Below are 12,595 nucleotides of genomic sequence, written 5' to 3' on the forward strand. Positions count from 1 at the left end.
TTGTGATTGACAGTCTTTGGATTGATGGGGATGGGGCTCTTGGCTCCCACTCCCCAAGTCCCTTTTGTCCTTTCTCAAATTCTGTAACCCTGAAAGGGGTAGAGGCACCAACTGCCTAATTTGTTTGCCTTAGGACTTGCCAAACTGTCTTATCTGGCCAATAACCCAAAGCTGCTGTCTCCTTGTAAGCATGGAACAGGGGGCTGGTAAATGGCCTCCCCTGAAGGATTCCAGGAGTCTCCTTTGGGAGCTGTAAAGCCACTATCTGGTCTTTCCTTGCAACTGGTAGGACATTCCTCTTTTCCACTCTTAACATGTGTCATAAACAGATGGTTAAAGGTTAATGTCTCTTTTACCTGTAAAGGGTTAACTAGCTCAGTAAACCTGGAACACCTGACCAGAGGACCAATCAGGAGACAAAATACTTTCAAATCTCGGTGGAGGGAAGCCTTTGTCTGTGCTTTTTGGGTTTTTTTGTTTGTGTTCTCTCTGGGTTCTGAGAGGGACCAGACATGTATACAGACTCTCCAATTTTCTGAAACAGCCTCTTCTGTTCAATTCAGTAAGTACCAGTTAGAAAGGCGGTTTAGTCTTTTGATTGTTTTCTTTATTTGCATATGTGTATTTTGCTGGAAGGATTGTATCTCTGTTTGCTGCAACTTGTATTTGTGCTGGGGGGAGGATTCTCTCCAGTGTCTATAAGCTGAAAGACCCTGTAACATTTTCCATCTTGATTTTACAGAGACAATTTTTACTTTTTTTTCTTTCTTTTATTAAAAGCTTTTCTTTTTAAGAACCTGATTGATTTTTTTTTTTTATTTCTTGGGTAAGACCCAAGGGGAGGGAGGGGGTCTGCACTCACCAGGGAATTGGTGGGAGAAAGGAGAGAAGTGGAGAGGAAAAGCCTGATTTCTCTCTGTGTTAGGATCACTGTCTCTCTCTCAGGGAGAGTCTGGGAGGGGGAGAGAACGGGGGGAAGGTCAATTTCCTCTCTGTTTTAAGATTCAAGGAGTTGAATCACAGGGATCTCCCAGTGTTACCCAGGGAGGGGAGAATCTGGGAGGAAGAAAGGAGGAGGGAATGGTTTATTTCCCTTTGTTGTCAGACCCAAGGGGTTTTGGGTCTTGGGGTCCCCAGGGAAGGGTTTGGGGACCAGAAAGTGACCCAAAACACTATATTTTTGGGTGGTGGCAGCTCTATCATTCTAAGCTAGTAATTAAGCTTAGGCCTGGTCCACACTACGCAGTTAAACTGATTTTAACAGCGTTAAATCAATTTAACGCTGTACCCGTCCACGCTACAATGCACTTTATATTGATTTAAAGGGCTCTTTAAATCGATTTCTGTACTCCTCCCCAATGAGAGGAGTAACGCTAAAATCGATATTAACATATCGATTTAGGATTAGTGTGGCCGCAAATTGAAGTTATTGGCCTCCAGGCGGTATCCCACAGTTCACCACTGGCCGCTCTGGACAGGAATCTGAACTCTAATGCACTGGCCAGGTATACAGGAAAAGCTCCGCGAACTTTTGAATTGCATTTCCTGTTTGGCCAGCGTGGAGCTCTCAGCAGCACAAGTGACCACGCAGAGCTCATCAGCACAGGTAACAATGCAGTCTCCTGAGAATAGAAAAAGAGCTCCAGCATGGACCACACGGGAGGTACTGGATCTTATTGCTATATAGGGAGAGGATTCAGTGCTAATAGAACTGCGTTCCAAAAGATGAAATGAAAAAACTTTTGAAAAAATTTCCAAGACCGTGATGGAGAGAGGCCACAGCAGGGACTCAGTGCAGTGCAGAGTGAAAGTGAAGGAGCTCAGACAAGCCTACCAGAAAACCAAAGCAGCAAAGGGAAGATCAGGGTCAGGGCCAAAATCATGCCGCTTCTATGCTGAGCTGCATGCAGTTTTAGGGGGCTGCGCCACCACTACCCCCCCTTGTCCGTGGATTCCGAGGTGGGGGTTATAATCTCAACCATGGATGAGGATTCAGCGGAGGGGGAAGATGAGGAGGAAGAGGAGGAAGAGCTTGCAGAGAGCACACAGCACTCCATTCTCCCCAACAGCCAGGAGCTTTTTGTGACCCAGACGGAATTACCCTCCCAGCCCTCCCAAGCCACTAGCCCAGATAGTGAAGCCATGGAAGCGACCTCTGGTGAGTGTACCTTTGTAAATATAAAACACGGTTTAAAAGCAAGCGTTTTTTAATGATTGATTTGCCATGAGGGCTTGGCATGCATTCGCAGCCAGTAAAGTTACTGGAAAAGTTTGTTAATATGTTTGGGAATGGAGCGGAAATCCTCCAGGAATATCTCCATGAAGCGCTCCTGAAGGTACTCCAAAAGCATTTGCAGAAGGTTTCTGGGCAAGGCAGCCTTGTTCCGTCCACCATGGTAGGACACTTTACCACGCCATGCATGTAGCAAGTAATCGGGTATCATTGCATGACAAAGCCTAGCTGCGTATGGTCCCGGTGTTTGCTGGCATTCAAGAAACATCCGTTCTTTATCTCGCTCTGTTATCCTCAGCAGAGTGATATCGTTCATGGTAACCTGGCTGAAATTCAGGAATTTAAGTAAGGGACAGAGAGATGGGGGAGGTGAGGAAGGATAGCGCTGAGCTTTTTAGCGTTTGGCCAGCAGGAATCTGCCCATCTACCAGCCACACGGGGGGGGGGGAGAAAGGGGGGTGATTAGCAGTGATCTTCCATGATACCAGCCATGCGGTGGGGGGAGGGGTAAAGCAATTCTAGAGAATTGGATTGGGGAGGGGAGGGGTTGGCGTCTGCTGCTTCTTGTTAACAGGAAAGAAGCAGCAAAGGGAACTGTGTTTATGAAGGCTGGAGAAGCTGTGCCTTATCATGACCACATGCAAGCTGAATTGTGATGCCTGGACCTGCATCTGTGAGATCTGTAACACCAGAGCCGCAGGCACTCAATATTAAAAGTTTCCAAATGCGACCTTGTAGTGAAATCACATGTGCTATGTAAGGTGAATAGTGTTGTTCACTGTGAAAGAGTATAACCATTGTTCTGTAAAATGTATCTTTTAAAATTCTTCTCTCCCTATTTTCCCCCCCCTCATGCAGCTGCACATTTTTCAAGCCTCCCTACTTCATCCCGAAGGCTAGCTCAGATAAGGCGGAGGAAGAAGAGAACGCGAGATGAAATGTTCTCAGAAATCATGGAAGTAACCCGCAATGAAAGAGCTCATCTGAAGGAGTGGAAGGACATGGTAGCAAAGTACAGGAAAGATGCCAGTGAACGTGAGGATAGGAGGGACCAACGTGAGGATAGGAGGGACGAACGTGAGGATAGGAGAGACGCTCGAGATGAGAGGTGTAGGCAGGAAGATCAGCGGTGGCGGGATGCAATGCTGGAGCTGCTGCATGATCAAACTGACATCCTCCGACGTCTGGTGGATCTTCAGGAGGAGCAATGGGGTCACAGAGTGCTGCTGCAGCCCATATTTAACCACCCTCAGTACTCACCATGTTCCATGTCTTCCTCACCCAGATATGTAAGAACGCGTGGGGGAAGGCTTTGTGCACCAGCCCACTCCACCCCTGTGGACAGTCCAACCAAAAGGCTGTCATTACACTGAAATGTGCTTAATGGCCTTTTCCTTCCCTCCTATCCTCCTCCCAAACCACTCCCGGGATACCTTGTTAATTAACTTCCTCTTTTTATAATTACATGCTTTTTAAACGAAGGGGGAGGGTGGGTTTCTTACAGGGAATGACTTTTAATAAAGAATACATGCTTTTTAAACGATAGTGACTTTATTTCCTTAGGCAAGCTGTAATCGAAGGGGGAGGGTGGGTTGCTTACAGGAGGAGTCAATAAAGGGGAGGAGGTTCATGAAGGGGAAACAAACACAGCAGTCACACCGTACCCTGGCCCATGATGAAACTCGTTTTCAAGGCTTCTCTGATGCGCACCACTTCCTGGTGAGCTCTTCTAATCGCCCTGGTGTCTGGCTGTGAGTAATCAGCGGCCAGGTGATTTGCCTCAGCCTCCCACCCCACCATAAAGCTCTCCCCCTTACTTTCACAGAGATCATGGAGCACACAGCAAGCAGCAATAACAAAGGGGACATTGGTTTGGCTGAGGTCTGAGCAAGTGAGTAATGTGCACCAGCGGGCTTTTAAACGGCCAAATGCACATTCTACCACCATCCTGCACTTGCTCAGCCTGTAGTTGAACAGCTCCTGACCACTGTCCAGGCTGCCTGTGTATGGCTTCATGAGCCATGGCATCAAGGGGTAGGCTGGGTCCCCCAGAATAACTACAGGCATTTCAATATCCCCAACTGTTATTTTCTGGTCCAGGAAGTAAGTCCCTTGCTGCAGCCGTTTAAACAGAACAGTGCTTCTGAAGACGCGAGCATCATGAAGCCTTCCTGGCCATCCCACGTGGATGTTGGTGAAATGTCCCTTGTGATCCACCAGTGCTTGCAGCACCATTGAAAAATATTCCTTGCGGTTTATGTACTGGGTGCCCTGGTGCTCCGGTGCCAAGATAAGGATATGGGTTCCATCTATCGCCCCCCCACAGTTAGGGAATCCCATTGCAGCAAAGCCATCCACTATGACCTGCACATTTCCCAGAGTTACAACCTTTCACAGCAGCAGCTGCATGATTGCTTTGGCTACTTGCAACACAGCAGCCCCCACAGTAGATTTTCCCACTCCAAATTGATTCCCGACTGACCGGTAGCTGTCTGGTGTTGCAAGCTTCCAGAGGGCTATTGTCACTCGCTTCTCCACTGTGAGGGCTGCTCTCATCTTGGTATTCTGGCGTTTCAGGACAGGGGAAAGCAAGTCACAAAGTTCAAAGAAAGTGATCTTACGCATACGAAAGTTTCGCAGCCACTGCAAATCCTCCCACACCTGCAAAACTATGCGGTCCCACCAGTCTGTGCTTGATTCCCGGGCCCAAAATCAGCGTTCAATGGGTGGAACCTCCCCCATTACCAGCAGGAGCTCCAAAGCGCAGGGGCCCGCCGTTAGGGAGAAATCAGTGTCCATGTCCTCATCACTCTCGTCACCGCGCTGCCGTAGTTGCCTCCTCCTCGCCTGCCTTTGCAGTTCATGGTTCACCATAGACAGCACGAGAATGCGCGAGGTGTTTACAATGTCCACGATTGCGCTATTGATCTGAGCAGGGTCCATGCTTGCTGTGCTATGGCATTTGCTTTCAGTTCACCCAGGAAAAAAGGCGCGAAATGGTTGTCTGCTGCTTTCACAAAGGGAGGGGTGAGGCTGTACCCAGAACCACCCGCTACAATGATTTTTGCCCCATCAGGCACTGGGATCTCAACCTAGAATTCCAAGGGGCAGGGGAGACTGCGGGAACTATGGGATAGCTACGGAATAGCTACCCACAGTGCAACGCTCTGGAAATCGATGCTAGCCTTGGATCATGGACGCACACCGCTGAAGTAATGTGCCTAGTGTGGCCGCGTGCAATCGACTTTATAATATCTGTTTTATAAAACCGGTTTATGTTAATTCGAAATTACCCTGTAGTGTAGACATACCCTTAGAGGGGTTCATGCAGGTACCCCATCTTTTGGACACTAAGGTTCAGAGTGAGGAATCATACCTTGACAACATGATTCACAGCACAGGGTAGGGCCAGCTTTGCCCACAGCAGTTCTTTAACTCCTTCACCACCCATCACAGTCCTGTAGTATACACCCCATCATAGTCCTGTATTGTATAGGAGGTCAGATTAGATGATCACAATGGACCATTCTGGCCTTGGAATATATGACTGTCTGCCTTCTTGTCTCTAGACTAAACATGCCCAGTTCTTTTAACATTTCCTAACAGGTCATGTTTTCTAAACATCCTATCCTTTTTGCTGCTCTCCTCAGCATTCTCTTCAATCTATCCATATCTTAGTGTGGTGCCCAAAACTGGATACAGTAGTCCAGCTTAAGCCACATCATTGCTGTGCAGAGCAGAACAGTTACCTCTTGTGTCTTTCTTATGACTCTCCTATTAATACATCCCAGAATGACACTTGCCTTTTCTGCCACAACATCATATTGTTGACTCATACTTAATTTGTGATCCACTATAACCCCCCAGATCCTTTTCTGCAGTAGTGCTGCCTAGACAGTTATTTCCTATTTTGTATTTGTGCATTTGATTTTTCCTTCCCAAGTGTAGTACTTTGCACTTGTCTTTACTGAATTTCATCTTATTGATTTCAGACCCATCCTCTAATTTATCAAAAGTCCTCCTGAATTCTAATCCTGTCCTCCAAAGTGTTTGCAAGCCCTTCTACCTTAGTGTTATCCACGTATTTTATAAATATACTCTCTAGTCCATCATCCAAATTGTTAATGAAAATATTGAATAGTGTTGGATCCAAGACAGACCCCGGGGACCCCACTTGATACGTCGTCCCAGTCTGACAGCGAACATTGAGAACTGCTCTTTGAGTATTATTTTTCAACCAGTTGTGTACCTGCCTTATAGTAATTCCTCTATGCCTCTCTCTGCTCTGCGCCACCTTTGAGGTCTCATGCAGCTATGGGGAAGTAATAAGGATGCAACCCATACACTCTTGTGCACAGAAACTGCAGATCTCTCCAGGCTTAACATGGCCTGCATATGATGGTGTCTCCTTAGTGCTTTCCCCAACTGTGTATTGGAACAAAGGCCTGATGAATTCAAACCCTGCATCACAATGAACAAAAGAAAGTAAAACATTTTACTTCAGACCCTTTCTACTTAAAACACTCCTATTCTGGCATAATTTTGTTATGTTCCAAACATTCTGAATGATGTTCTTATACTAATTCTTTCTGAATAAAACAATTTCTTTTTATTGCCCTAGTGTGGTTTAAACCTACAAGTAAAAAACGATGATTTATGCAGCCATATTTCTGAATTACATCTTTTCTGATGAAAATGTCATCTCATTTACTTTTGAGGTCAGTGTAAGCTAGTGTTAAGGACAGGAGACAGAGTTTGGTTACACGCTGCATCCTTGGATAACTCTATCATAGGTATTTTTAAAGAGAGGTTCTGTTGTGAAGAGTGAGTTCACTTTCGTACTCTGCAACCTGCTCCCCAAGTGTATTTAGGGGCTGCCCTGCATAGCTAACACAGTTGAGAGTGAGCTGGATTCTGTTACTTCCACTGTATCATCAGCTGAATGGCTTACTAAATTGCACACCTGTGTCTGGCTCAGTGAGACTTGCTTAATTAAATTTACTAGTGCACTTTCAGATTCGTGGATTAAGAGGTCATTTATGTGCAATATGTAATTATAATACTATTTTATTTATTTGTATTGTGTTAGTACCTAAGAGTCCCAGTCATGGGCCCCACTGTGCTAGACAATGTACAAACAGAGAACAAAAAGTTGATCTAAATATACTTTTACCATCTACATTTGCAATCTAAATAAATTTATTGGGCCAGAACCTGGTGTAAATGAAATTAAATGGACTTACTCTGATGTACACCACCTGAGGATCTGGTCCATTAGTTCATTAACGGAAGTTCTGGAACCAGTTACCAAGGGCGGCTCCAAGCACCAGTGCTCCAAGCGTGTGCCTGGGGCGGCAAGCTGCAGAGGGCGCCCTGCCGGTCCCTGCGAGGGAAGCAGTTAGGCAGCCTTTGGCAGCATGCCTGCGGGAGGTCAGCTGGTCCCGCAGATTCAGCGGCAATTTGGTGACGAGTTAGCCAAAGCTGAGGGACTGGAAGACCTCCCGCAGGCAAACCGCCAAAAGTAGCCTACCTGCCTTGCTTGGGGTGGCAAAAAAGCTAGAGCCACCCCTGCCAGTTACCATCATTTTATTGTTCTTGTACCTAAAATGCTTATGAGATATTTTTCTTATCTGTACAGATCTGACCTTACATACTTCTAATGGCCCCTGTTACCAAAGTATCTTTGCACCTCACATTCAGTGCAACACCCCTAGGAGGTGCAGACTGTGCTGTGTTCCCCATTTTATAGATAGGGAACTGATGCACAGTAACCAGCCCAAGGTCACACAGGTTGTCTTTGGGGAAGCAGGGAATTGAAGCCGGGTCTCCTGGGTCCTATGCTAGCACCCTGGCCACTGGCTCATCCTTCCTCTCTTAGGAAATGCTTTCCAACCATCTATTTATTTCTATTTTACAATGCTGCATGGCAGCGCTTACTATGTATTAAAGTATTTTTAAGTTAAAATTGAGTGTTGAAGATAAAACATGTGCTACTCAACCACTACGAATTACTTAACCAGCTACAAAATTTTGCAAGCCCGATTATTTTCTTTGTCAGAGAATCTGCAGTTTGGTTTCCAAAGGATGAGAGTTGGCAGAGATCCTCTGAGTTCAGCAAATAGTTTGATCTTAGAGTTTAAAATTAATTACTACAGATTCAGTTCTATCTGTCCCTCACCCAAATGATTGCTTAGTTATGACTGACATCTTAATATGAGCCAATCATTTTACTGCTTCTTTAACTGTGGGTGTTGGGGATAGCTAAACCAGTTCAAAGGGGAGTTGGGGAGGGGAAGAGAATCAGAACCAGCCACATCTGTGGCCCAGCCTACATACTGATCTCTTATTTAGGCTCCCGCCTACCCATCACTCTAGTAACACCACCACTGTTTTCCAGTTTCCAAGCCGCTATAGTAGTATAACAGTTTATCTGCTAGAACAGGGGTGGGCAAACTTTTTGGCCTGAGGGCCGCATTGGATTTTGTAAATTGTATGGAGGGCCGGCTAGAGGAGGGGGTCATGGCCCGACCTCCACCTCCTATCTGCCCCTACCTGGCACTCCTGCCCCATCCAACCCCCCCGTTCCCTAATGGCCCCCCCGGAACACCTGCCCCATCCACACGCCCCTGCTCCCTGTCCCTTGACCACCCCCAGACCCTCGCCACCCCATCCAACTCCTCTTCTCATTCCTGACAGCCCCCCCAGAACCCCTGCCCCATCCACACACCCCAACTCCCTGTCCCCTGACTGCCCCCAGAATCCCTGCCTGCCCCTGGAACCCCTGCCCCGACTGCCCCCTGCCACCCCATCCAGCCACCCCTCCTTCCTGACTGCCCCTCCTGGGACCCCTACCCCCATTCAACCCCTGTCCCCCCGACCCCTATCCACGCCCACACCCCCTGACTACGCCCCTGAATGCCCCTACCCTCTATCCAACCCCCCCCACCCCGCTCCGTGTCCCCTTACTGAACTGCCTGGAGCTACCGCCACCACCATGCAGCACAGAGCACTGGATCAGGCCGGGATCTGCTGCTGCACTGCCCCAGAAGCTCACAGCCCTGCTGCCCAGAGTATTGCGCAGGCAGTGGGGCGAGCGGAGGCTGCAAGGGAGGGGGAACAGTAGGGGAGGGGCCAGGGTGAGCCTCCTGGGCCATGAGCTCGGGGGCCGGGAAGGGCGGTCCCACAAGCTGGATGTGGCCTATGAGCCGTAGTTTGCCCACCTCTGTGCTAGAAGGTGAATCTGCTCTTTTTTTCCAAGCCATTTTATAACCATATTCATAGAATATTAGAAGTGCGTATTCTCTTTCCGCAAAAGAAGGGGGAAAAACATTCACAAGGATCACCAGTGTTAAAATGATCAGTGATCATTTATATCAGGCTTCAATACTCTTTTTTACTAGTTTTCTACCTCTGTGCATGATAGCATAATACTGATGCATGCATCTAGATTTAAATCCTATTGCATTTGTCTAGAAATTAAAATTTCAATCAGACTAATGGACCTTAGCACTGCTATAGTGTTACGTGTCAAGAAATAGAAGGAAAAACTTTAAGAACTAGACAGGGATTGCAAACCTTCAACTGACACCTTGTTCTCATTATACTGTATTTGTGCAATATATGATAGGAGACAGCATTCTGGCATTGGGACACTGTAGGAGGAAAAGACAGAATTCATACTACAAAATAAATACTTGTAGGAGCTGATTTTCCAGCTCTCCTTTTAACATAATGCAGGTTTTATGCGTTCTGCTCCCTATAGCCCATACAGCAAATAATGACATCAGAGTATCATTATCAGTTGTAAATAACTGAGAGGCACATCCAAGTATTGAATGAAGTACATGGAAAATATTCAGCCCTTGAACCATTCTGAGATTATCAGATGAGACGAGTACTAGACCACATCCTCAATTTAATTTTTTTTTGTGCTGTGGACCAGTATTCTGCTTCTTGTAACAGACTGACAGATCTGTTTTCATCTGCATGGGGTTTGGCAAGCCTTGAGACACAGCAGTAAAAGCCATGTACTCAACCTCTTCTCTACCCTTGGTGAACTTTTTTGGCAGGTACCTCCTTCCAAAAGAACTTAGAGTCCAGTGACAGGAAGTGTTTTAGTTAACCTGTAGAGAGAAATACTGGGCTAAATCCTCAGCTGTGCCAAGTCTACACCTGGTGCAACTAAGAAGAATAGGGCAGGGACACCACCTTTCTGCTCCCACAATAGCAGGCTGACCAAGGACTATTTCACCCCAAGAGTTACTAGCAGCATTAAAACCCCAAGACTTGGAGCATCCTCAAGTGCTGCTCTAAACTACCCCAACTGCAGCCAGATGCTGCCCAATATCTGGCAGACTGCTGGGAACTCCACCCTCTGCATGCTCCTGCCTGAGTATGCCTCCAAGCCAAAAATGTCCCGTCAGATAGGGGTGAGGATGGACAGCAAGACTAGTTTTGCCCTCTCTGCTCAAGCTGTGGATTCCCTGGATTGGGAGAATCCTCAGTTGTCCCTTTAGGGCAACCAGAGGAAGGGACAGGGAGCCCAGTGGGAATAGACTCCCACTGCAAATTTCACCTCCAGATGTGGATTGTGAATATCCCAATGCTTTTTGTGGGGGGGTTGGACTGGCATTTGGGTTCAGCTCATTATCGGGATGCTGTAAAATCCATTTTCAGAATGAGGCCTGGATTTGGATTGCAAACACCACCTGCATTTGGAGAGTGGACACCTCTCCCCCTGCAGAATCTGATAACTCCCACTGACCTCAGTGGGGGATAATCTGGATCCTCCAGAGAGAGAATCAATGGCCCAGAGATATGGTTCAAGCCCCTCTTTCTCAAATTAAGCTTAACTGAGAATGTTACAGAGTCTACATCATTAATTGGGAGGGTGGGGGAGAGAAGGAATCTGCCCTCTCAGATTAGACCAATAAGTGAATATCATTGGTTCATGAAATCTAAGATGAAAATCTTTTTCATATAACAAATTCATGTACGTTCCCCAAAACATCTATTTTGATGACACCTCCCCGCCTCCACAGAGAGAGAAAGAGAAATAAATATCCATTTCTTGGCTAATAAAATTGTCCTTTCAGATATTTCCATTGTTTGCCAATTTATATTTACATTGTTTTGCTGCAGCACATGACTGCATGGTTTTGTGAATACCTATTGTTGGTTTTTTTTGTCAATGCCCTCTTGTGAAAGTTGCTGAGTTATTTGTCTCTGACGTTTAGTTGGTAAGATATTGTGAATAAACAAACATACAAATGGACAGTCCTGTAGTTACTTGCTTCCAAGTATACTATTTTAACTTTTTTTTAATGCCTTCTTAACTGTTATATGGGTGGGTGGACAGATGTTTGCAATTAGGTCCATATATGTGGTCCACAGGTATGCCAGAGCTGAGGAATTTGCCTTTTTCTTAAATATTTTCAAGTAACCAGTTGCCACGTTGCTCCATGCAGCCAAACCACACAAATGGAAACATACTAAAAGAGATGGGTAAAGTGAAATACTTCTTTAAAAACAGAAAAATGAGTCATGCTCATAAAATATAATTACTGTAGTAATTCTTTAAATATACTGACCAATGATGGGTAGGAAAATCTCAATTGACTATTCATTCGAGTGATTTTTTTTCCCCTCTGTCCATAATTGCTATGGCCTACAAACAAGCAAGGATTGGAAGGAAAGACTGAAAGGACCTACCCAACTCTGACTGACAAGAATATTTCCTGTAACTGTGTGCTAAAAATACTGCAGCATCACCCAGTCCACAAGTCTGCAGTCATCTGTGAAGATTGGATAGCTTTGAGTTTTCTTTTTTTTTCTGTCTTCTGAAACCAAATCCATTCTAATAACTTGTGATGTTTAATACTGAAGTCATGTGACATCTGAAAAACAAACATTTTATGAAAGAAGGAAGAAGGAAAGAGAAATTTCCAAATTTTAAAAATATCCACCAGGTGTACACTGGTGGCATAATGACATAGCTTCTGTTTTTCTGGCATTTCAGAGACCATGCAATTTTTTCCTCCCAGCATCTTGCAATGGGAGATATTTCCATGAGCCACTGTTTCTGTGGAAAACAATCCTGAGAGGACATGGGACCATACAACTAGACACTTTAATGTAGTTCTGTTGTTTCACCCAATTAATGCAACTTTCACACACACATCCACTCTCTGGGCATGATTCCTCATTGCACTTGTACCTTGTCTCATCATGTATTATTCGAGTGCAAAGTGAGTGGAAAAAGTGACCGATCAGAATGGGTAGCATTATACACTCACTCTGCACTGGTGTAAAAGTGAACAAAGGTGCATATAGAGATTCAGACATTTTCATGTAATCTTTGCT

The 12,595-nt window shown here is 45.8% G+C and overlaps 1 protein-coding gene across 1 annotated transcript; it reads left to right on the forward strand.

The window, feature by feature from the left end:
* Nucleotides 1–1,773: 1,773 nt before the first annotated feature.
* On the forward strand, nt 1,774–4,010 carry LOC127044960 (uncharacterized). Its single transcript, XM_050940295.1, has 2 exons — nt 1,774–2,158; nt 3,092–4,010. The coding sequence occupies exons 1-2, from the start codon at nt 1,981–1,983 to the stop codon at nt 3,604–3,606; spliced, it is 693 nt and encodes a 230-aa protein (XP_050796252.1). The 5' UTR covers nt 1,774–1,980; the 3' UTR covers nt 3,607–4,010.
* Nucleotides 4,011–12,595: the final 8,585 nt, after the last annotated feature.

The sequence above is a fragment of the Gopherus flavomarginatus genome, chromosome 2 (genome assembly GCF_025201925.1).
Source record: "Gopherus flavomarginatus isolate rGopFla2 chromosome 2, rGopFla2.mat.asm, whole genome shotgun sequence".
NCBI lineage: Eukaryota > Metazoa > Chordata > Testudines > Testudinidae > Gopherus > Gopherus flavomarginatus.